At 35.5% G+C, this 26,672-nt stretch overlaps 1 protein-coding gene across 3 annotated transcripts in view; it reads right to left on the bottom strand.

The window, feature by feature from the left end:
- The window catches only part of sif (guanine nucleotide exchange factor still life), a 376,406-nt gene that overhangs the window by 81,442 nt on the left and 268,292 nt on the right, over positions 1-26,672 (bottom strand). For all 3 annotated transcript variants that reach the window (XM_017637645.1, XM_017637652.1, XM_017637660.1), the window contains exons 10-11: positions 17,246-17,397; positions 7,163-7,320 (exon numbers count right to left, since the gene is read on the bottom strand). In XM_017637645.1, the coding sequence (XP_017493134.1) occupies positions 7,163-7,320; positions 17,246-17,397 (310 nt within the window). The remainder of the gene's footprint in view (positions 1-7,162; positions 7,321-17,245; positions 17,398-26,672) is intronic.

Below are 26,672 nucleotides of genomic sequence, written 5' to 3'. Positions count from 1 at the left end.
ATTCAGAACGATTGCTTTACTGCATTTGCGGTGAGAGAGTGCGGGCGCGCAAGTGACAGTGCAAGCTCGTTGTTGGGCGGTTGCTCCGTTCATTGCGGTAACTTGGGCTGGAGGTTCACAGTCAAAGCTGCAGTTTAAATTTCGCAAATGGATTTACTAAAAATTACACTAACTACATAAATACATACATATACCGACTGCTCGAATGCAAGTATTTACAGTACATATGTATGTACTCCCATGTATATTTGTCTGTAAGATTTCGGTGTGCAATAGCGCTGAGTCGCCGTGGTGCGGTTGCTTGTAAACGTCAACTTGAGATTAGAGTATCCACTTTAGTAGGTAGGCTCTTCTTTCTTTTGGTGTTTAGATTATATATTATTTCCCCATCCGATGGCGGTGCGACCACACGGAATTATTATGTGGTTGTCAGTTTATCGGCTTTTCCATACGACTTTTAGATTGTGTGTGTGTGTGTGTGTTCGCTGTGTGAGTAAGGTTCACCTATTTACTAAAGTGTCATTAAAGGAAGTGGACTCTCGGCTGGCTGTCAGTACTTCTCTCTAGTCCTTGGAAGCTGCGGTTGCACAGGAAAAAATTTAAATTTGTTTGCCTCGTATCGCGTAGTATACTACCGTTATTTTGTTTGATTATTGTGCCGAACTTGTTGGCGTTATTATGGAAGTCGGATATGCGCTTAGGCCGAGGGAGAGGTGCTAGATTAGGTATGGACAAGCAGAATCTTTATCTGTCACTTAGGGATGTAACTATAACAAACATCTGGAGGAAAATTGAAGCAAAAAAAACTTTTCTGCTAAAAAAATGTTATTTATGACAGCGCAGCCCTTAGTGACCCCAGAATCTACATGAGCAACAACCAAAACTTAACGCTTGGAGGAAGCTTCCTAAATCTTTCTAGAGTTGTTATATGGCAGGCAAGCGCAGAGTAAAATATCTCTGTGGTCATCGCAAGAAGATATAAGGACCCAGCGTGAAGACCCCCGTGGCTAGGTAGCATCGAGCTGTCACTTAAAGACCACGCCTTGTATTTGGGAGCAGTGTCCCTTGAGGTCTCTCATCCGCTCTGATGCATTGGTGCTACACAGCAATAGTCAGACCAATACTGCTAAGTGGCACTTTGGTGTGGTGGAATGCCGCAAAAAAGTCATCACATCTTAGGCCAATGGAGAAGGCTCAGCGATTCGCGGCACTGTACATCACGGGAGCGCTAAGGTCCATTCCAACGGCTGCTCTTGAAATGGTCCTCAGTTTATCACCCATTGACCTATTCGCGGATAATCGTGTTGCTAAATCCGCAGTTAGATTGATGGCCATAGGAGAATTCAATTTCAGAACCTCTGGGCACAGCTCAATAGGGGCGGGAGGCTCAGGCAGCATGGACTGTATGGCGCCTATTTAGCTTTAAGTGGGAATGAGAGATTCGCACAACGATTGAGGCAGAGGGATGGCGCAACTGAATGAAACCTAGCCACAGATCCCTAAACTTTTTCTCCGACGGCTCTAAAATGGCAACGGGAGTGGGTGCCGGGAGTTACTGCCGGAAACTGTACGTCAGGCGGGCAGTAAGGTTAACTGACCATTGCAGCATATTTCAAGCAGAGGTTTTCGTAATGAGGCTAGCATAGGATTTAAACTCATCTGAGACTTTTAATGCAACTATATATAGATTTCTCGCTGTGTACGCAGTAGCCACGTTGAAAGCACTTTCGGGAAGGTTTCATTTTACCATTCAGCATAACAAAGAGCATTTGGTGGCTTTCTTTGTTGCCATTCAACCGCTCACCTGTACACTCACTCACTCACTCACTCATTCGTAAGCTCACTTTACTTAGTACGTAGAGATGTATTTATTCACCTTCTATGTTGCGCTGTGTTTTTTTTTTGTCTTCATTTTTCTGCAATACAATTGTTGTTGCCAAGCTGGCTTGTGTTGTAAGCTTTTATCCTTGATTCTATTTTAAAGGATTGATGCTCGAGCACACTATAAGTGAGTGAGTGAATAGCGAGTAAGTGAGCCAAATTTAAATTGTGCAATAGTGGTACGCGGCGCAAAGGTCCTTGAGGTGTGCGAGTGTGCGCAACCGAGGTCCTTGTGAGTGTAACACACAAAATTTGTAAGGCTTAACTTGCTTTGCGTACCTTCTACGTTGCGTCATGTATGTATGTATGCATGTATGNTTTCAACCGTCCAGCTCTGCATCCCTTTTGCAGTAGTTCAGAGACAGTTCTGAAATTTGTGGGGCGGAACTAGCGCTTTGCCAGACTGTCCCTAAATTTTGCTGCAGGGTATGTATGTGTGTGTGTGTGTTTTTGTATTTGGTTGTGTGTTTGGTTTGCGTGTGCGTGTGCGTGTGCCGGTCTGTTTGTATAGCCTTTTGACATTTCGTTGACGCTGTGGCAAATTTAGTGCCACTTTTGTAAATTTATTTTCCCCGCTTACTAGCCTGTGAAAATGGTGACAACGTAGATGGCAACGCTATTCTTGTTATTATTTCATTATGGCTTTGAATGGATATGCGTTGTTTTTTTTTTTTACTTTTATTCTTGGCAGCTATTGAGGAGAAGAATTTTTAAAGACTGCTTGAAGTAAGATGCATTTTGTTAGCGTGCAACGCTTGAGAATATACGACAAATAACCTTAAGAGTGTGGCGAAAGGGATACTTAATCCTTCATGTCCTGTGTACTTTGTTTTCTTTGAGTGTGTGTTTGTTGTGTGCGCCATATTTTCATTGTGTGTTGAGGATTGGTCTTTGAAACCGGTACAAGGATTGGCTATAACAAAGGATTCCTTTTGTATTTTATACTTTCACGTAGACACTATACGGCTACATCAAATAGTTCTTAGTGAGTTTTTACGAAAAACATATTAAGCAAAAGTTAAGCATTAAACAATTTTAAATATACTGAAATTGGATTTGGAGCGCAGACATTTCTTACCGAAAAATAAAGCAATAGGGTTTAATTTTGCAGCTTTACTATTGTTGCCTTTTTCTTGGAACGTGTTTTTTTTTTTTGGAAAACCCAAGATGGCCTCCCAACTATGACGCATAAACTAAATGCAACTGGAGAACCCAACACTAAAAGCAGGTTTTTATGGCGTCGCTGATTACGAATCTGGAGTCCGCTTTAAAAAATTCAAAATGGCGGCTAAAAAATTAAAATCAATCAGATTCGCCTGAAACGTTTCGCTAATTACGACTCTAAAATCAGATTGAAAAATTTCAAAATTGTGGACCCAATAAATCGATTACATTCGCCTAAAACTTTACAATCGTGGGTTGCTCAGGTCGCTGATTACGAATCTGAAATAATATTTTAAAAATTCAGAGTTTCGGATTCATATTGGATCTAAAATTTAAAACGAAAAAGCTAAAATCGAACTTGTGTACTTGGCGTATGAGTTACTCAGACGAGATGATAATAATGCGATTGATTGATTGAGCATATCTGCTCTAAGTAACAGCAATGAGTACAACAGTATGAATGCAATGCGTTTCGTTACCCCAAGTCTCCATTTCCTACTAAATATGTCTTAACATCTGTTTTAACTTTGTCCCTCTTAGAATTAGACATAGAAGATGGTCACATGGCGTCCTATGCACAGGCCCGTCAAGGGGGGAGGTTAGCGGAGTCAATTGCCCTGGGCCCGGCTGAAAAAACTGATATTCTCAGACTTTGTCGAACTTTTTATGAAAACTCTACTTTATTTGCATTGAATGCTTGCTGCTCAGAAGTTTTCACATTCTTTGGAGTTGTGCAAAACTATACATTATTCAGCTGCAGTCTTGAAATGTGGTCGATTTTACAAGAAAATATTGGCTACTCATTTCACAGTATGTCCCAAACTCTTTGCTGTGATATAGTCATTTGTATAGAAAATGTTGCAGCTCGTCTTCCTGATATTAACCGTAGAGTACTAATTTTTGTCGATTCGATGACTGTCAATCCCATTTTACTTATTTTCTCTTTACTGCGTTGCGGTCAGATTTAATGTGCTCCCGATTTTAACAGCGAAATTCACCGGTTTTGCCTGAAATTTCGTAAAATTCCCCATCGCCTTATTTACGGGAAAAAATATATTTTAATATATTTCCGGTCTTTCTGTTTATTTTATTTTAAAAATGTAATTCATCTATGTATTCATAAAGCAAACCAAACATTTATAAAGAATGCAAAAATCTGATATGTGGCCGAAAAAAAAATTGGTCGCACCAAATTATGACTAGTTTTCACAATTATTATTACTTTTTTTTTGTTATTTAATTTGGTTTATTTTTTTATAAAAATTCTGTTCATTCTTTAGCAAAAACCGTTTAAATCCAAGTTTCGAACTTTGTGCCAAATTTGAAAAAATCAACAAACATTAGATTTTCTAGAAAAATTTTGAGTACGCGGTTTTGTGGCCCACTCAATTCTAGTATAAAAAAGTGCATGTTTCAAGTGCGTAAACATTTTCGTTTGCGGCTTTTTGTACCGAAGGTATTGCGATTTTCTTAATAGAAAATAGATTGTGTCTATTCGTTATATGAAAGCAAATGCGGTAATTATTAGCCATTTGAAATACTTGATTTGATCGAGCTACAAAACTGCATACGGCTCATTCCACGAAGACGGATGTGACATTTCAGCTTACAATTTTTTTACACTTAATTCCCCACAAAAAATGGTCCGATTCCCCACGCAAACTGAAATTCTCCGCAAATCGGGGAGTTCCTTACGAGTTGGCTTCCCTGCTGCTCATCGAAATAAAGTTGAGACTTGTGTCTCATGCGCAAAATGATTTTATAAATAAAAGATTTGCTGTTTTTTATATTAGTACGAATATAATTTGTTACGTTTTGCCATATTTTGATTTCGTGTGTTAAGTCCCAGAGAAAATTTAGTACTTTTTTGAGCCGCTTCCATTATGGGCCTGAAAGTGGTTTTATTGTTAAGTTTAAATATTACATTTGTAAGTTTAAAAATATGTTTAACATTTTGTTTACTTTTATTTGTAAAACAGTAGAGTTTTAACAAGACTTCGTCGATTCTACGATACGAAACATGGTTAGTACTTCCAGGGGTTAAGAAGTCTCTTGAAGCTATTGAAATACTCAAACTGACCGCTGGGACAAGATCATATGTGAAGGATATTAAGCCGTATATGGAAACGTTCGAATGTATTTTGATGACCTCTATTTGCCTCAAAAATTCTGATACGAATTTATTATCGACGTAAAAACTTACAAGCTAGAGATGCCATGATTGATGTGGAAGCTGCCAACATAAAGAGTTTGCTTAAAGATCTTAAAACTCTAGCGGGAAATTTTAGTTCTTCAGATATGTTTCAACAGAAACGGAGTAAATCAAGAAGACGCAATGACAAATTACTTAAAGGATCCTCGTGAGTTAAGCGGAGAAACTCTGCAAAAACAAGCAGAATACTTCTGCTAAACTAACGATATGGACGTTTCTATTATTTTTATTCGGAAAATTTAACATTTACAGGCAATAAGCAAATATAGGATGCCCAAAAATTTTCCTCCTTTCCAACTCCTAAACAAGTAATATTCCAGCGATTGTTGCTGAAGGCGAACGCTCACTCAGTATATTAGCACGAATTAAAAATTGATTGCGTTCTACGAGGAACCGAAATAGACTAACAACTATCGGAACTTTGAAATTGGAGTCATCTTTTGCTCGTACCATTGACTTTGAATCCATCATCTAAATGTTTGCTGACAGAAAAGCGCGGAAAGATTTCGCGTTAAATTAAAAATTAATTTTAAAAATAAATATTTTTAAAATAAATTCATTGCATTAATCACGTCCAATACAATCGACACTCACTGTACATAGCGTACACCATCGTCAAAAGAGGCACAACTCAAAAGTAAGACCCAAAAATATACAAAAAAAAAAAAAAAATATTTGCATTAATTGGAGCTAAATTCTACGAAATGATTTATGCGTAAAAGCTGCCAAGCTGCTTTGATGATGGCGTGCGTTTTGTATGTATGTACATAGAGACAAAGCTAGACAGGGTAAATTTTAACTTTTCCCTTCTATGGTCACACTGGGTCCAGTGGACACCAGACAAAAAAATGTACGTAGAATTCGAATCTTATAACAACAGTTAAACATACAAAATCTATTTATAATAGTATCTGTATAAATACTTAGCCCCAAAGTATGTCTAGTGTCTACTGGAGCGAGTGCGACCATTACGGGTTAAAGACAAGTAAAGTACGTATTAAACTGTTTAAGGGAGAAATAACAAAAAACCTTCTCCCCTAAAATTCGCTTGCAAAAAACTCGTTTAAAGTACAAAATCGCATACCAACAATATGCAAAACCGCGTATGTGAGGTTGCATAAATTATTTTCTAGAAAGAAAAAAACGTTCATATTTCAAAATGGTTCTCTCTTTTTTACAAAGTGATCGCATTTCTGGCTAGTATATTTCAGGGTGAATGGCTAAGGATTGAGCCAAGAGCTTGTATGAGCAAATCCATTTTTTTTGGCAAAAAATGTCGTTTTGGCGCTTTTGTACTTTAAACGACCATACGTATGTATGCAAGTACTACTTGTGCTCTAAGTGAAAGGCGTGAAAATTCTAAACATGCTGTGCTAATGAATGCATATGACCAAATAAATTATTTTGAAAACTAAGGTAATGAAAAAGAATGTAACAACACAATAAAGCATTTAGAGCAAATTTAATATTTATGCATTTTTCACTCAATTACCAAACACTTAAAGACAACTTCACACATACCAGAACCCATCCACCAAATGATCACACGCGCATGTACACACAAAAAAAATGCAAGTTTGCAAGTGCCAGCTGACACATGAACACACATACAAGTGGAACAACTTGCAGATTAATTTTACTTTATATTTCAGGATCTGTTTTTTTTTTTAGTTTTTAAACTCTTAAGTTTTACGTTCAATTTTCCAACACATGTGCGTCGACATCGGTTGAAAGTTCATTCTACTGACAGCCAGCAACTACATACTCCTTCATAGTGCACTTGTGTGTGTGTGTGTGTGCTTGCATTTGGGCACATGTTTATGCACATATGTATTTATGTATGTTTACATGAATGTATGAATGAATGTATGAATGTGTGGTAGAGATCGTTACCCTTACACGTACCTGCTCTGCGGTCTTTAGAAGATTCTCAATTTCGAAACTGCTCGTACGTGAGGTCGGCTTGGTGCCGGCTGCGACCATTTGTGCTGGTGTCGGCTCAACGGATGATGGTGCCGGTGAGCTTTCGGCCTCAGGTGAATATAAATCTTTACCGGTGCCATCTGTGAAGAAAAATGAGCACACAAATAAATGCACATAATGAAGAGATAAACATACTGTGGTGCGTTTGTTTGTATGTACATAAGTACATACATACATAAAGATGCACTTTAGAGTTGCACAAACTCTTGCATGGAACTCTGTGCAATGTATAAACAACTATGTATGTACATATGTATATATGCTGAGTATGTAAAGTTTTTGTGTAGTGCAAGTGTTAAAAGATTACTGTGCCTTAAATCTGCGTAAATTAAGAAGACATATCACAGTGGTTTAACTTTGTACAATAGAAAAAGCTTTATTATGCCGTGTGGTGGTGGGCTAACTATCATTCGAGATACACAGATTGATATTCCTAGCAAGTGAATAGCACTTCTCATAAATTGAGGGAGGAGATTGGTCAAAGGCTTTGCAATGTATATATGAACAAATCTCACAAGCTGTGTTTTTAGTGTCAATCAAGTACAATAAAAAATAAATCAAGTATTTGAACAATTTTATGGCCTTATTCATAAAACATAAAGTGCTTTATAAAAGGTTTATTGATTGTAAAATGTATGAAAACGTCAATTTATAAAGCTCTTTAAACCTACTGTATTTTTTATGAATAAGGGCATTAGTCTTAAACCGTTTATTTAGGCGAACAAGTACCGAAATTAATAATTTTTTCATTGTCACTCGGAAAAATCATAATTGTATTTTTTTTTTAATAACTTTGGGAAGTTTTTAAATAGAATGTTCGCATTAGAGCCAATGGAAATTGGCATCAAATAGAACATATCTGTAAAGATTCAAGAGTGTGCCACCAAATTAAAAAAATGCAGAATATCTGTTGCAGCTATTTTGTAATTTTTGAAATTTTAAGAGTTTGTAATTTTAATAATTTAAGATACTTCAAAATGTTAAAATTAAATGGTGAGAATGTTCTTCTTGCCAAAACGAACAAATCTAGAGGAATAAGACTAGAGTGCCACCAAATGAAAAAAAAAATTACATTGAGTAAGAGATGACTGCTGCTGGAGCTGACAGCCTGTCAGCTGAGCTATCCAAATAAGGTGACGAGGAGTTGATAAGGTGCATGCATCAACTCTTATGCAGAATATGGTCAGATGAACGCATGCCCGATGACTGTCTTTCATGTGACTTCTTTAATTTGATGTTGGAGAAGATAATAAGAGCTGAACTGAACCGCTCAGGAACAATTTACTACAAGAGCGTGCAATTGCTGGCTTATGCCGATGACATCGACATCAGTGATATCAAAAACCGCGAAGTCTGTTCTGCCTTTTCCAAGTTGGATAGGGAAGCAAAGCGAATGGGTCTGGTGGTAAACGCGGACAAGACGAAGTATCTCCTGTCATCAAACAAACAGTCAGCACATTCATACCTTGGCGACCACGTCACTGCTGACAGAGACAAGTTTGAAAAAGTAGATGACTTGAGCCTTGAAATCCAACGCCTTGCTTGCCAACAAGTGCTACTTTGGACTGAGTAGGCAATTCAGGAGTAAAGTCCTCTCTCGACGTACGAAAACCACGCTCTATAAGTCATTCATCATGCCCGTGCTGCTATATGGCGCAGAAGTGGAAGTGGAGTGTTTGTTTAGCGACGGCAAGTACCGCAGACGATGGAACGATGAGCTGTATGAGCTTTACAACGATATGGACATAATGCGGCGAATTAAAACACAGCGGCTCCGCTGGCTTGGCCATATCGTTCGAATGGACACCGACGCTCCAGCTTTGAAAGTATTCATCTCGAAACCCGCTGGTGGTAGCAGAGGAAAAGGAAGGCCCCCACTGCGATGGAAAAATCAGGTGGAGAAGGACTTGGCTTCACTTGGCATTTCCAATTGGCGCCAGTTGGCACAGAAACGACTGGCGTGCTTTGTTGAACTCGGCCAAAATCACCTAAGGAGGTCACAGCGCTAAATAAGAAGAAGAAGAGATGACTATGATTTGTGAAACTAAAATTTCATTTTTTAAATTTTTATTGGCACACTCGAAATTCATTCTAAAATTGCTCTATATGCGTAAAAAATATTCCACGCCAACATTTACTTGCTTTAAATTATATGATTTTTAAGCTAAGGTGTGCGAGTAAGCGTGCTACGGGGCGTATACGTTACGCAGCTACGGGTATATGAGCACGGGTTGTTATTTTTACTTTTTAGTACATCCTTTTTAAGTTTTTATTTAAATACTTCATATTCTATTCTATTCATTCTTCGCACAAAACTAAAGATAATGGCTTTTCTCAGATAGGTGTACCACCATTTTAGACCAAAACTACGTTTTTGTTGCAAAATGTAACAGCTCGTGAAATTTGCTCATAACGAAACTTGGTATGTGTACTTCTTTTCAGCGTAGTATGGATGGTATAGAAAACGGGCAAAATCGGACGACAACCACGCCCACCTCTCATATAAGGGTAGTTTTCAGAAATACCGCCTTATGGGCACACATGATAAGATGTTAGGATATCCAGTCGCAGTTGAAAAGGCGAGGAGGATGTAGAGAGTATTGAACACTATTTCTGACACTACCCCACCCTGGCTAAGACGTGCAATCGATTATTTAACAAATACTATAGAAATTGTTTTGCCAATCTAAATTAAGTAAATGTTCTCGCTTTTCGGCGATATATCAAGGGCAACCGGCGATTAAATTTCTCAGGGAAGTAAGAAAATAAAAAGCTGTTTCGCCAGTGCTATGTGGGGTCTTTTCGGAGCATCAAAAGCCTTAAAATTCGAATGATTTTTTCCAATTTTGTTGATTAGTTACCTAAATTTTTGGTTGCAGCTATAATCCCATTTACATGAAAGATTTACATATGTCATACGCATACCTTAAGGAGTCGCATAAAAGACACTTAAACCAGCTTTTGTGTATTTGTTCTCAATTAGTACTGTATAAAATTTCAATCTAAAACGCCACAGTAAGTTTTTCTTTTAAATGTCATATGTCCGCTGAATATTCACGCATCCATTCGCTCTAACGAGTTGCATAACAATCTTCGTTCGAAGTCCCCTTTTTTGTACTGCAACTCAAGTGCAACCTTTGTGGCTCAGCACTATTACATACTTTTAAATACTCACGCAAAAGAAGTAAAATAATAAAGTTAAACTATACACCGATGAACGTAAATTACAAATACTTATACGTTGAACGGTTTGCTTATTTACTCGCTTGTAAGAATGCCACAAATCCACCTAAACAAATGCATACTTTCACTCGTCTATGCACTTATAAAAGTCAGTACGTAGGGCATTTTACGAGTGCCCCACACAGTGACAAAGTATTAAGTTTGGTAGTTGGTTATGGAGTTGTAGTCAGAAGATACATACATGTATGAATATTAGACTACGCCTTACTTGTATGGAGACAATTTTTTGTTAAGCTACAAAGCTAGTATTTAAATATGCTACATATTTTCAACAGAAATTGTTGAAAAATGGCGAAACGTATTAAATTTCCTACAGACTTATAGGCAGTATTGACTGCTTTGTGAAAAATTCCATGAATTTTCTGAAATTTACGGCCTCTGAGGCACGTCTTTCCATTATCCGATTTTAAAAATTTTTCGCAGGTCAAAATGAACCTTTCTGGCGGGGAGTCTTGCTTTGTAGCACAAAGTTGCAAAATAAGGCGCAGTCTAATGTACATACATACTTACAGTAGTGGACATATCTATTACACCTCCCTTTCAAAGTGATATTGTGTGCCACTTATGTTTAATTATTTATTTTTAAGAATTTTCATTTAAAGTACAGTTCATTCTCTAACAAAACTCATATAAACCCAAGCATACAACTTGTTAAAAGACTGTAAAATATTGCAACAAATTTCAAACTTTTTTCTCAGAAGTGCCAGAATTTTTCTGAGCACACAGTTTGGTGTAGCCTATTAAATTTTAGTCTGATAATTTGCAAGTTTCACGTGGCTACAACTACCGTTGAGTTTTTAGATTTTTTTTTTGTCGCATTCGGTTCCATATAACGAATAAACAAAATTTATTTTATGTGGAAGAAACCCGCAACAGCTTCGGCGAAAAAAATTCTAAAAAATCAATGGTAGTTTTAGCTACTTGAAACTTGCTTATTATTAGACTAAAATTGAATGGGCTACACAAAACTGTGTACTCAGAAAAATTCTGGCACTTCTGAGAAAAAAGTTTGAAATTTGGGTGAAAATTTGTTTACATTATTTTGTAGTCTTTTAAAAAGTCTTAAGCTTGGGTTTATATGAGTTTTTTTTTTAGAGAATGGACTGTATTTTAATTGAGAATTCCTAAAAATAAATAAATAATCATGAGGGGCAAACAATGACAGTTTGAAAAGGGGTGCTATTGTATTGGCCAATACTGTATGCAGTAAGAGCTGTGGCATCATTAAGAAGCACTCCTTAGGGATGAAATGTGGCAGTTTTGGTATCTGCGTAACTAAGCGGTATTAAGCGCCAACTGACATGCAACAAACTAAACCGAATGAGGACTGAGTGTTGCATGCAACATGCTTTTTGGACAAGAGCAGCTCCTCAAAAAGCGCCAAATAATGCACTGTAGTTGTGGTTGCAAGCAAAATTATTGGCCGGAAGATATATGGGAAAAAAGGCAGGAACGACAGCGTGTAAAAGGGTGAAAGTTGCATTCTAGCACTACCCAGGGCACAGGTGAAATGATGTTGCAACAGGCAACATGCAACATAAATTGCACTCTAAAGTAATTATAATGCTTCAGGTGTATTTCATGTACGTATGCATGTGTAAGTCCCACTTCTAGTGCATATGAGCCAAAACTAATTACTGTATTTAAGTGATGATTACCACATAGCCATATATATTCATTTGTAGGTACGTACATTAATGGCTATTCTGCATTAAACGAAATTGTAAAAAAAAAATATAAAAATACTACAAATGGCAATAAGTAAACCTATAAAGTTGGAAGCAAGTTTGAGTAGTAACGAGTACGCTGTGATTCTTGTTAAATATTTGGAAGGTTTTTAAAGCTCTTTTCTTTGTTATTTTTCCATAAAAACATAGTTCAGCTTTAACCAAAACCATAAAAAGCAAATTTTCAAAGCTTAGAAATATTTTCATTAAAAATTCAACTTTTTAGTCTAATTTTTTTCGAGTATGCACTTTGGTGGCCCACTAAACAAAGTACAAAAAAATGCAAGTTTTAAGCCCCTGCAAAATCTCGTGGATTTTTAATATTTCTTTGCTGACGGCTTTTTACACTTTTTTCCATATAACAATGAATTATTTATGGAAGGTGTGCAAAGAAATAAAAAATCAACGCTAGTTCTTATAAATAGCACTTGTTGTATGAAAAAATCGCAAAAGCCGCCAGCAAAACAAAACTTTAAAATTGTAATGAAAATTTGTTTAATTTTTCTAAGCCCTGTATAAAGTTTGAAAACCTTATTTAAATGGTTTTGGTTAAAAATTGGAACCATAATTTTATGAAAAAATAAACAAAAAATTTCAACTTTAAAAACCTTGCAAATATGTAACAAAAATCACCGTGCACTAATTTCTGCTCCCCACTGTATGTACCCAAGTAAACATATTCAGATGTACATACATAATAGTGATCAGCAAAGAGTGCCTATTCTGATATTTCCCACCACTCAGCATATTTTGGATATAAGTACGTCTAAATCAGGGAAACGCCACCACTCTGATGTACGCATATGCACAACGACATTGATTTATGTGTATAAGTTGCCATAGATACGAATATGACGCCCTCATCATACTCATACCATCCTCAATAAGTTTGATCCTCAGTTCAACCGACTTTGATCTACAATACTCCTTGCATGAGTGGAATCATGTGAATCATTCCAGGCATATTGTTAAGCATGATTATGATAGATACCTTTTGCCTGACGGTGGATGTGACGTTCAATAAGTATGAATGCATATAAGTAGAATAAATTATGGATGGTGAGTTGGGATATACTCAGTTTGATCACACTCGCTGCACTTCTCTGAGTACATAAGCACTTGCTTATGCAAATATGTGGGCTTGCATAGGTGTGCTTTACAAATGTTATTGCTGAATAGCAAACAAAAGCGAGCGTGTTCGCAACTCAAAACGTTGCAATTTGATTTAAATTCCATTGCGAGTAGATTTTAATGTCTCAGTTGTTACTTTCCATATAAAATTGCGCAATTTTCCTCTTATGAGTCCAAACACATCAGAGAACACAATGCGAAAATGCAATGAAAGCGAAAGAAAATGTACATATTTAAGTGCGTAAGCATTACACATAGGTAAGTTTTTAAATGTTGCCATTTCAAGAATTCTAGAAAAGAAAGCATATATTTTGGACAGCATTCAGGACGAGTGATTATTCCATAATTATTTAGAGCAAGAACCCGAAAAACGTGTTTTTGCTTATACATATGCCCCTTGGGAAAAACAAGTGAGTATCTTATTCGTGCTCAGTGGGTCACTGATTAGAATATACAAGTAGTGGGATAGGTAGCTTTTATGGAAGAAATAATTCAAACTAAACACAGGAAATTATATTTATTTACATAAATACATTTACTTACATACATGTGTATATATGTATATCTGGATTTCTAAAAGCTGCATTTGATGGATACGTTTTCTTTAAAGTCTTAATCAGCAGACCCTATCTTCAGCACTGGTATAAGTATTATGGCTGTTAGCTAATCTACAAGACTAATAATATTGGCGCTAACACAATATGTTAGTATTTGGCCGAGCTTATTCTAAAATGTCTGTAATCTTGTTTCTAGTTAAGGGAATATAATAAAATGTAGTAAACTGGCATTTTTAGCTACTTAAGTCCATTTTCCAAAAAATTCCCTTATTTTAAATTTCTGCTAAGAGGTCATTGCATAAATCGATTTTGAGTTTAGTGTGCGATTAAGTAGTTACTAAGTTATCACAGTTTACGTATATCTGTAAATTACCGTTGTATAGGAGGCGGGCGTGGTTCTTGCCTGATTTAAAAAATTTGCAACGGGTCTCTTAGTAAGACTATAAGCAATGTTTCCACCGAGTTTGGTGGGGATTTCTAAGGCGACTTCAGAGATACAGCATTTAATCATAAGCCACGCCCATTTTCCAAAAATTTCATAACTGTCAAAATTCTATTTCACACTCCCACTTGCAGCAATTTGGAGCCAGTATTTACGGAAATAGCGTAGTTTTTGCATTTTTTGAAATATAATACTGTTTTCTCGAGTTATCGTGTACACAGACGGACCGGCAGACGGACAGACAGACATGACTTAATCGACTTATCTTTTTTTTTTTTTTGAGCAATTTGGGCTATATCTACATGTCTTTATCTATCTCGATTCGTTTTGGCTGTCACAAACCACCGTTATGCGAACACAGTTATAACACCCTTGTGCACAAGTGCGCTCGGGCATAAAACATATGTTGTATTATTGTATTCGTAGTTAGTTAAATAAATATTTTGTCGAAACCTTTATAATACTATATGGCAAAATAAACTTTGTTTCCTAGTATTGGATCAAACCAATGTTTTTTCGAAGAGGAGGGAAGACTCATAAATAAAGAAGTACTTTCTTCGTTTTTTGAACCTAGCCGCCGAAATCGAAGTTCGAAATTGGACCTTTGGTAAACAATTATTTTTAATTATTTTATGTAAAGAACTAAAAAACCTAAAAATATAGTTGTTGTTGTTGTTGTAGCAGCATACAAATTCCCCAAAGACTTTTTGGGGAGTGTTGCTGGAGTGACAGTCCTTGGCCAGATATAAATCTGGGTCGTTCCGGTTACGTAGGCCCGACTGTCGTGGGAACGTAAAAATATAGTCGCGCTCCGCCCTTTGCTCTTATTTAAATGGTGTATAACTTTTTTTGTGCAAACTTATATTACAGGTGCTATAAAGGGTCAAAGGTCAGATCTTCGAAAAATTAAAAAAATTGTATTTAAAAAAAAAATTGAACTGATTTTTGATCCCTTTTAGCACCTGTAATATAAGTTTGCACAAAAAAAGTTATATGCCATTTAAATAAGAGCAAAAACCAGAGTACGTCTACATTTTTACTTTTTAGGTGTTTACATACAATAACTAAAAATAATTTTTTACCAAAAGTCCAACTTCGAACTTCGAAGCCCAAAATCTCGATTTCTGAGGCTAACTTCGAAATACGGGGAAAATAATTTTTTAATTATGACTCAATCTCTTCAGAAAAATCGGTTTGGTATAATACCCAGCAAAGTGCTATACAGTGTTATATATAGGTTGAGAACTTCTATCCGATTCTCCGATTTGGAATCTGATAATTTTCGATAACCTATGTAGCTCGCACTTTCATTTTATATATAATTCGATTCTGTAGTTGCCTAAGATCGCCCTAACTATGTAAGTCGTATGACTGAGCAATCATATATAGATATTTTGTCTAAGCCTTTATAATTAACACTAAATAAACCCTGATAAAAATTTAGTAAACAATATTTCAATTTAAAGCCCCTGTTGATGACATTTTCTCTGCGTGTCATCGATACCAAACTCATAAAGCTTCAGCTAGCGAAACCTCGTCGTTTAAAAAAAGCGACGCTTTGCTTGATTAGGCATTAGAGATCCTGAAGAGGAGGAGCAGTTGGTCAGTGATGGTAAGCCGCGCGACTTGCTTGAAAAGAGAAGGCGGTTCGCCAAGGTAAAATTTACAGCCGCTTCGGGCAGTAAAACGCTCACAACCTCTAGGATAAAAATCTGTGGTATACTTTCGTTTGTTTTGATAGGACATTTAGCAGGAAACAGTTTTTTTCTAGTGGCAACGCAGTGGTCATCAAGATTCATTAGTGCGTCGAGATGTTAGCCTTTCATATTTTTTATTTAATCTGACACAAAAAAGATTATAAGAGATGTCGAAAGTACAGTTGCTGGCCGACATAGACGATATTGACATGGTATCAGGCTAGTAAATAAATTTCCGGAATAAATCTGGGCATAGTTGTATAAGAATATATTGTGACAAAGAAGATGGATTCACCTGCAGTATCAAAAATCCACAGCCCCGTTGGCAACATCTTTAAGGTTTAAAGGATTGCCTTAAACATAGATGATATATTAGTTAACCAACAAAAATGATGTAGATGCTGAAATAAGTAGAAGCATCCTACTATTTGGGGATTGGCTAATCAGCTGAAATACCAACTTTAAGGTCTACGTATTACGTATTTTGCTATAGTGAGTTTATTGCGGTGAAAGCAAAATAAACTAAAAATATAAATTTTTTAACAGCGGTCGTCCCTCGACAGGAAACCTCCGAGTGTATATAATTACAAGTATTCAAAGACGAAATTATTTAGTTATTTGCTTTTTCGAAATTCATGCGTATGAATGTGTATCCCCTCATCGTATTCCCAGCCGTCTACTAATAAAATATTGATTTTTAAACGGCAAGCAACAAACAGCATATTCCCCATTCTACTTTGACCATCAGTTTCACTGAAATTTTAATGAATACATTTTTGCAATTTCAGCGAATTACTGCTGGACTTAACGCAATCAAGGGTCACAGCCCGGCCTCAGTTGCCTGGCAAAAATCACCCAGCCATTCTGATGGTGTCGAGGTTGATGCAGCTCGCATCAAATTCACCGCCACCGTCTGCTGTGGAAAGTATGCTGCTGTGTGTGCGCGTCATTTTATTGCAACTTCATTGCACTTTGACAGTTGACATATTTTTAATCTATTTATGCAAGCAGCGAATAAGCCACGTTGCTTCAGCTACTGCTGTCAGCTTTCGCACATAATCTAACTAACTGAATGGCTGGCTGGGGCTTGGTACAACATGAGTTTTAGTAGGTTTGTATAGCTATTATTGTATGCATTTATGTAAGTGTGTGTTTCGCTCACGCATGCATGCTACATATGTGTGTGGGTGTGTGTATATATTACTTACTCCAACCTGGCGCCGGTACGATTAAACCGGATATCATCTCCTCGCTCATTACGGGCGGATCTGACGGGGGTGGTGGACAAACCAATGAATCAATCATGTCATCAGTGACGCGCATAATGCCAACTAGATCCGGTGGCTCAGTGCGTGATGAGCTGCAAAATTGGAAAATTTGTAAAAAATTAAAATAAGAATAAGAAGCAACGTTTAAAAGAACAATAAGTGTTTATTTAGTGCATACACACACATATTTATGTATTTATAATTTGTGCAAGCGTACTGAGCAGCGCACAGAGGGTCAGAAGGCATTCAAAAACGGCCAAAGGTCAACTTTTGAATTTTAATGTTTTATGCTAATAGCTAAAATATGCAGTATTTAAGGTAACTGTTAGTAAAATATTATAGCAATTGCCTCAATATTGCGCCCACAATTTCATTTCGATTAAAATATTTGTATTTGAAATTTACATACATGGCCGGTGTATAGTAAAATTTTTTTTCCAGAAAATAATAAATATTTTCCTTATGTCTTTTGTATCTTATTATGCAATGATATAAAAAAAAATAAAATTCTAATACAAAATAGCCTTTGCTTAAAATAAAACGACATTTTTAATGAGCCAGGCGTTAATTTTTAGGATCGTTGTCGTTTAGTAGTACTTCTGTGTATAATCATAAAAAAAAAATGAAATCTATTGTGTATTAAATGCAATTTAAGACGAGTTTGCTCAATTTTGCACATTTTGACATTTTTTTATTCTATTCATCTTCTTCGCTGGCGCTGTAACCTCGTGAGAGATTTTGGTTCGATCCTATATTTGTGTTTATCACTACCTATAGATAATTAATTCCACACTTTAATTTTATTTTCCACACTTTAATTTTATTTTTTATTTCAAAACTGAAATTTAAAATTGTTTTTGTTTTTTCTCTTTTCTGAGGGAAGCATTTAACCACATTAATTTAATGAAATTGAAAAAAAGTCCTTAAAAAATAAAAAGTAAAACAAAGAAAAACAAAAACAAATAACATACAACAAGAACACAAAACCAAATCTAAATTCATAATTGGCAAAAAAATAAAAAATATAAGAAACAAAAAAATGGAAAATACAAAATAAATAAAAATAGGCCCGAATTGGCAAAAGTAAAAATATAAAAAAAAAAAAAACAAAAGTAAACAAAACTACAAAAAAACGAAAGCTCGTAATTCGTAAAAAAATATCCAAACAAAAACAAAAAATGCGAAATATAAAAAATTAAAACAGTGAAGTCTACATTCGTAATTGGTAGAAAAACTATAAATATACAAAAACAAAAATAAAAAGATAAAAATACCAAAAAATGAAGGTTACATTCACAGTGTAGCCTCCTTCTGGTGGGCTTCGGAAACTTCATTTTATGTAGGCTGACTAGACCATTTTGAGTTTTTTATATCTAACTACAAATTCGCGATCAGTGAGCCCGAAATTCATTGAGTAACAAGTTTCAAGCCAATCCGAATACTTTACACAATAATGGCCGCCATACTGGATCTGCCATTTTGAATTTTTGAAATCAAACTTCAGATTCATAATCTCCGACCGCAAAAACTCACTGTAGCAAGTTGTAAGCCATTCCGATACGATTTCGAATATTGGCCACTTTTTATCGTTTGCTGGCCCATAGTGCAGCGCAAAAAACAGCATTTGAAGTTGCTTGCATGTTTTGTAACAGTAAAAATATATAAAACTGAAAGAGTTTTTATAAACATTATGGTTCGATGATTTGTATGTATTTGTTAGTTTTTAGCTGCCAGTTTTTCACAGGAGTATTATACATAGCTTTTTTTCCGCAATGTTGCCCTTTTTGCATTTTTCCTACTACCAGATGTAACATAATAGGAGAAAACAACACGGAATATATTAAAGCATAGTAAAAGTCGGAATTGAATGGGCTTTGATTTAAGAAGAGGGATTAAAAACAGATACACTCCAGATGACAAACGAACGGATAATTAAACACTTCATGGAATTTGCTGTAGTTACGGTGGTTCAAACAGACACGGCATGGAATTAAATTACCCCATTTCGACGGCCCCTGCGAAAAGTAGCACATTTCAGATTTTTTCGAGGAAGACTAGCACATTTCAGATTTTTGCGTAGAACACTAGCACATTTCAGATTTTTCTTGTGCCATGTTGAATAAAAAATTATTTTTATTTGTGATGTCATTGGTCAACCAAATAAGAAATAAAATTTATTTTTTGATTTGATTTGTATAGCGTATTAATTTGTTTCGTTTGTTTGATTTTTCAACTAAATAATAGTTTTTTATGCAACCCAAATACGATTTTCAAGTATTTTCCGACTTCCAGTTCTATGAAAAATGGTGCTTACCAAGTTAGTAATTAATTATTATATTTCGGGATTTTGGGACTATCTCGGGATTTTCGGGACTTTTGGAATTTTCGAGACTATATGCGTATCTTCGGGACTACTTCGGCATTTCCAGGACTACTTCTGGATTTTTGGGACTATGAAATTCGCATATAAATTAAAATACCAAATAATATGTTTTACAGTGTTGGAGTTTGTTAATCATTCATACCAAAATTTAAGGTTACTATTTCCAACTTTTAAATGAAAAAAAAAAAAAAACATTTGTTAAAAATATATACGCCTTTGGGAGTAATTCAATTGACGTAAAACATTTTTTTATTGAAAAAATAAACTTAGACATTTTAAGCGTTTAACGCCCATTTGGCCTTTGGTTAGAATTCTACTTAAAGAGGTTCGTTTTTTATGTTCCAATTCTGACATAGCTTTTGTACAGTTTGCGTTAATTTGTCAGCGATGCTGTTTTATATTAAACCACTTATTTTAAAAGTTGCGATTTCTGCCCTTTGGGTAGATTTTTTACCATCAAACACTTTGAGCAAAGAATATCAAGAAATATTTGCTGGTGTAAATTTATATAACTAGAATATTCATTACTTCATGGACAGTCTTTCTAAAAAAAACTGCTGTAATATCGTTGTAAACTATCCTTTTCCTCTTTGTTTTTAAGCGAGAACGTTGTTATGCATACTTTGGTGTACCGACTTTCAGCCGCGTATTTACGCTAGTGGTATTCGCGCTTCTGTGTATTCGCTGTATCCAGCGTAAGTGTAACTGATCGAGCGTGTGGTTGTTGTTGTATGTGTATTTGATGTGCCGCTAGCAACAACAAATTTCATGCAGTTACAATTACACAACATACAACGAATACACTGAAGAGCGAATTCCTCTATTATTATGATGGCTGTGCGGAGGACAAAAACCAAACAGAGCAGAAACCTGTGGATTAAATGAATAATAAGTGAATAAAAAGCACGAAAGTGAAACGTTACATTTCAAAAGCTGATCGATTATAGCTTTGGGAAGTGAGTTTTTGTTTGTAGAAAATTGTGTATTTGATAAAACTAACGAAACCGTATGGCGTAAAACGGCCAAAATTTAATTTCAAAAACCTAAAAAATACTTCAAATACTAGTCAGAGTTATAAGCGATCTAAGTGCCATATTTTATCTAAATCCGTGCAACTAATGACTTAAAAGTATTTTCAAGCTGATATCATCTTACATCTATTTCGTGTGATTTTTTTTGTGATAAATATTTCAATAAACTGATGAATTGGGTTCAATTTGACTTTTTAAACATGTGTCAACCAATTTAAATGTAGTTCAGAAAATTAAACACTTTTTTTGATTGATACCGATCTTTTAATAGTCAATTTAACTTGGCCAATAATTTTTATGTAAATACGTTGCAACCCTTTTGAAACCCCTCAAAAATATTCTAAATGGTCAGACTAAACATTTCTTAAACACTCTTTCGCTTGACACGCATTTTTTAATATTTCAATAACCTGCGTATTAGTTAACTAAGTTCGACTTTTCAAACAGGCGGCAGCCTTTCTAAGTATATATCAGAAATGAAGCTTTTTAAACCCATTTTTCTTGATAGCCATCTTTTAATTATTAGCCCACTTTGTTACATAACTTTAATTTCACTTTTTAAATACGTGGCAACTCTCTTTAAATATTCCGAATGTTTAAAGTATTTCTAAAGACTCTTTCGTTTGGACGCCCGTATTTTCATACTTCATATAACTTGTGTCTAACTTAATTAATCTAAAATTTTCAAACACCTCTTCAAAAGTATTTTTAAGCTAAAACCTTGTTAACTCACCTTCGTCTAACAATGCGATGCATATTTTAATTAACAGATACATTGAGTTCAACTTGTTTTTTTTTTTTAACATGTGGCAACCCCAGTAAATATAATTCAGAAATAAAGCCTTAGAAAACAGATTGTGATTAACATCCATCTTTAAAAAATTCATCTAACTTAAGAAATAATTTCAATGTGACTTTTTATACACGTGACAACCCGCTCTTCAAACACTTCAAATGTTCAAACTGAAGATTTTTTCACACCCTCTCGTTTGACACCCATATTTTAAAGTTTTATATAACTTTTGTAAATTGTTAAACTTTTAAAACAGGTGGCAACCCTCTTCAAAGTGTTTTCACAATACTATATTATAAAACCCTTTCGTCTGGCATACATATGGTAATGCATATTTATATTACCTAATTCCCTTAATTCAAATTGAATTTTATTTTTTAAACAGGTGGCAACCCTCCTATAGTTAGGTTCAGAAAAAATTTTTCAAAACCATTTCCATTGTCACGCATTTTGTAATAATTAATTAATTTTTTCAAGTAATTTGAATTAAATTTTTTAACATTTGGCAACTCTCTTCGAAAAAGTAAAGTATGGTTGCAACTCTTTAGCCTAAGGCCAATAATTTGAAACCAAATTTTTTTTAAGTCTATGGAACGGTGCGGAGCTGGCGGCATTTATTATTAAATAATAACAGCTGGCAGCCCTTTTCGAAAAAATTAAACCTTATTGCACATCTACGTTTTTGAAAATCAAACAAACAGTGCAGATCTGATGACCTGGACAAAAAATCCCTTCGCGTATAAATATTAGAAAAACTAAAAGAACTCATGCTTGTGACAACTCATACGTGGTAGCAGTTTGAAAGCAATTTTTTGAACGTGTAAATGCAGAGTATATAAGAAAACAAATGCTAATGCTCAATTCGGTTGTATTTTCAAAACATTTTTGCCTACCAAAAGCTTTATTAAACCAACCAAAGGCTACCAATTTTGGTCCGCTTGGATCAAAGCGGCAAAACTGCTTAGCAGTTATTTTCTTACACCAAAATAAGGAAAAAAATGAATTTAAAATGAAAGTTGTGCAACATATTGGTCGACGTGAACGTTTTTGTGCTTATTGGGTACGTTCAGAAGGCGCAACAGCTCAGTAACTGTTACGATTGCACCTTCTGAACGCCTTGTTTTGTACCTCTGATCAACTGAACAGTTGCGTGTAGATGATCGTAATATTTTTCTGATCATTTGAGACAACGTGTTGTGTGTTTTGAATTTGACAGCTAATGTATCAAGCCGTTCAGAATACGCCTTACGATCATTGATTTTTTTAGCAACGGTTGCGTTCAACTTCTGCACTTTCTGAACCTACCCATTGTTAAATGGAATGATCAATGGCCCTTATTATGAGCTGCATTCGATTTTCGATCTTCGCTGGCTATCGAAGATCGAAGATCGAAAGTGAAATTCGTATTATGAGCTATGCAAGCGTGTCGAAATTTTCGTTGAGTATCGAATTTTCTGTCGAACAGAATTTTACTTTCGATGGTGTAGCGAAGTGTTAGAAAATTGTTAAAAATGTATGATTTTGTATATGTTTTCTTACATTTTGGCGGCTAGACACTAATTTTAAACAATTTTTATTAATTTCATGCAGTTCTAACATCGTGAATACTAAACACAAGCTCGAAAGGCTGGTTTTACTTGTGAAAGAAAATCCCAATACTCTGTTGGCGCGATCTCTGAGAACAAAATCGTAGCGCTGTTGATAGTTTTAAAATATTTTAAATAGATTTGGCTCACAAACNCCAGCAACTATTCCAGCTTTGGAAGACAACATTTCCGAAGAAATTCGGGCTATTCCGGCCGAAATGCTCGAAAAAGTTGCCCAAAATTGGACTTTCCGAATGGACCACCTAAGACGCAGCCGCGGTCAACATTTAAATGAAATTATCTTCAAAAAGTAAATGTCATGGACCAATCTAACGTTTCAAATAAAGAACCGATGAGATTTTGCAAATTTTATGCGTTTTTTTTAAAAAAAAAGGTATCAAGCTCTTAAAAAATCACCCGTTACATATGTTCAGAGCTACTTTGTTGATGGGCCGAGCAATTACAACAGCACATAACTAAATATATTTTTTTCGCGATATCTAGAATTCATTTATGTCATTTAACGTGAAAATAAATACATACATATGTATATATATGCAGCTATTAAGCATCACGTGCTTGTTATACAACTTTTCGCCAATTCATCAATCAAGTTAAATTCGGAATAAATTTCTAACGAATTCATGAAATCGTCATGACAAATATCTACTAGTGCATACATACATAAATGCATACATGTCACCCACAGTTGCAGAAACAAAAAAAAAATCAAAATTCTGTGTGCTGCTAGTCTGGTTGCCAAAACATGCATTGCATTCACTTGTGGGAATAATTATGACAGCAATGACATTTGCTTACGAAATGGTAATACTGCCGAATACAGTTATGTGATTAGTGGCTCTGTTGAATGTTAACACTATATTTTCATTTTTGTTTTCTGTACAAAAAACGTTTCCATTTATACATATAATATATCCACCCTGCAGCAAAAGCTGAATGCATATTTTATTAAAGTGTCTCTTTTCTGAACACGTGCTTTATTCAATCAAGGTGTTTCTGATTAATGGGAGTTTTCGAGTTAATGCCTTTTGAAGAATATATTATAGTAACTACACTGAGAAAAAAAAACAAATTAACCATAATGTCTTTATTTCAAACAAAAACACATATGATTTTGCGCCAAACAGGCTTCTGTTGCTTTCAACAGATTTATTTTCGGATATTTTTTCGCTTGAACAGTATTTGGTCGTGCACTTCACAGATGCTTTCTCATAATTAAGAAAAACCGAAAATAAAAATTTTTAATTAAAAGTTCCGCCTATTGAGATTTGAACCTGGTCAGTCTTGGCTGCAACCAACTGTAGCAAGCATCTCTGCGCACTCAGCTACAGGCACAACATATAAGGCTATCTGCACACTTGTTGTCCAATCGTGATTGCGTTATCGTCTCCCCCTGAAATTTTGAGCGGATAACATGCATTTCAATGGATTTCTGCACATTTGTCGTTATCGGTTAGTTATCGGCAAATCGTAGAAGATGCAGAAACGTATAAATAAAACACTGTCGTTTGCTATTCCTTACGTTTACATTTTATGCGGAAAATTGAATAAAAAAGTTAACATTTGCATTAAAATTACATAAACATAAGTATTTCTTGCGCTAAATCTGTGGAAATTATTAAAAGATGGATAATTGCCGTAAAATTTAATAAGTGTGAGAGTTTTAACTACGTATCGAATATGACGAAATTGTAAAAAAACTCTGCGTGCGTGCAAAAACGCGTTTTAGAAAAAGAAAGAAAGAGAGATCAATGAAAAATTATGATTAGAACTATTGCAACACAGTCAATATTTTTAAAATTGCAGGTTTTTTGTAAAAATTTCGCGAAAATATCAATCAAAAACACAGAAAATACCTGCTCTAAGCGAATTTTTAGACGCCAAATGAATTGAAATAACACGACCAGTGGCGGATTTACCGTAAGTTATCAAGTGAAAAAAAATTTGATGGTGGCTTTCTTTAAAAGCTGAAAACCTTTATTCAAAGTAAATACCCATTTTTCATCTTAAATTGTAAGTAAAGTATAGTAAATAACTTAAATTTGAATATCACTATTTACTGCTAATCGTTCCAAAACTGGTACTTTTACTTCAAAATAGTTTTGTTATCGGAAAAAAGGCGGCAAATTCTGAATTACCTAGGGGTGACAAATATTCAAATCCGCCACTGATCACGACCGAGTGTGCGAAAGTGTAGTCGTCATGTCATCGTTGCATCATGATTGTGACGACGAAGCAACTATGGTTGGACGACCAATGTTCAGAAAGCCTAAGTGTGCTTTCATATGTTCGCTTTGAAGCATCAATCGAAATTGCGCTACTGGTACATTTGTACAAATTTGTTTTTGCTATTTACAGAGTGGCGTTGTTTGGCAATTTTTTATTGGGATGAATTCATACTCCGTAAAAATTTCTAGACAACACCATTCTGTGATCGGCCGAACAAACTTTTCACAAGCAACAGAGTGGCGTTTTTTGAAATTTTATTATTGGGCTGAACTAATTCTTGATTAAAATTTCTAGACAACACCACTATGTGATCGATCAAACAAATTTATGTTTAAGTTTGTTTAAAAAATACTTTTCTGTTCAAAAATATCGAATCGCTATCATGAAAAAACCAAAAATGACGCATGGAAAACTTTGAGCGCTTTGAGCGACCTCTAAATATTCGTGATATAAAAAAAAAAAAAAAAAATAGGGGCATATTTTTTCGGTGTAGAATCCTAGGGGGTGAGAGCATACAAATTCCTACTTTACTTTTTCCACATGCATTTTTGGACCTCCCTAATGCATATGCATATGTATGAACGTAAGTCCCCACTAAGCCGAATAACCAAGGTTATCTCTAACGCCGGCATTAGGCCTCAGTGTGCCTTTTGTCATACATCGGATTTTATGTAAGTTCGCAGAGCCGTTAAGTGAATGTCACTGTGTGCTGGTTACTGAATAACAGATGCATAATGAATACTGGCGAGTTGGCAAAACATGCAAAAGCAATGTATGTATGTGAAACTAACACATTTACACCAAAAGTTGAACAGCACCGGCAGCATAGGTGGGCGAGCAAACACAAAGTGGCGAACTCATTTGGCGAAAAACATACATGTAACGCAGCACAGTGGGGTTAGAGCATAAAATTTTCGCGAAGTAGATAAGAGCCTCATACGCTTAGCTTCAGAAGTCGGAAGAGAGGACTACCATCTGACAAGCATGTCTCCATATGTGGAATGTGGGAAATTGACGGGATCTTCGTCATGATTTGTCCATAAAACGAATTCTAAAGAAACTGCAGAGATGATGAAGGGGTAGAATTCATTTATCCCTTCCCAATTCGCTCTCAACTTCTTCAAAACAACTGGGAACAACTTTAATGTCTCTTCTTCTTCTTATTTGGCGCTGTAACCGCCTAAGCGATTTTGGCCGAGTCCAAAACAGCACGCCAGTCATTTCTCTTCTGTGCTAACTGACGCCAATTGAAAATGCCAAGTGAAGCCAAGTCCTTCTCCACCTGGTCTTTCCAACGCAGAGGAGGCCTTCCTCTTCCTCTGTT

This window comes from Rhagoletis zephyria, unplaced genomic scaffold, assembly GCF_001687245.7.
Source record: "Rhagoletis zephyria isolate East Lansing unplaced genomic scaffold, Rhagoletis_zephyria_1.1 Rzeph_scaffold_00133, whole genome shotgun sequence".
Lineage (NCBI taxonomy): Eukaryota > Metazoa > Arthropoda > Insecta > Diptera > Tephritidae > Rhagoletis > Rhagoletis zephyria.
Note: the sequence above shows the minus strand (reverse complement) of the source record. Positions and strands in the feature narration are given on the sequence as shown.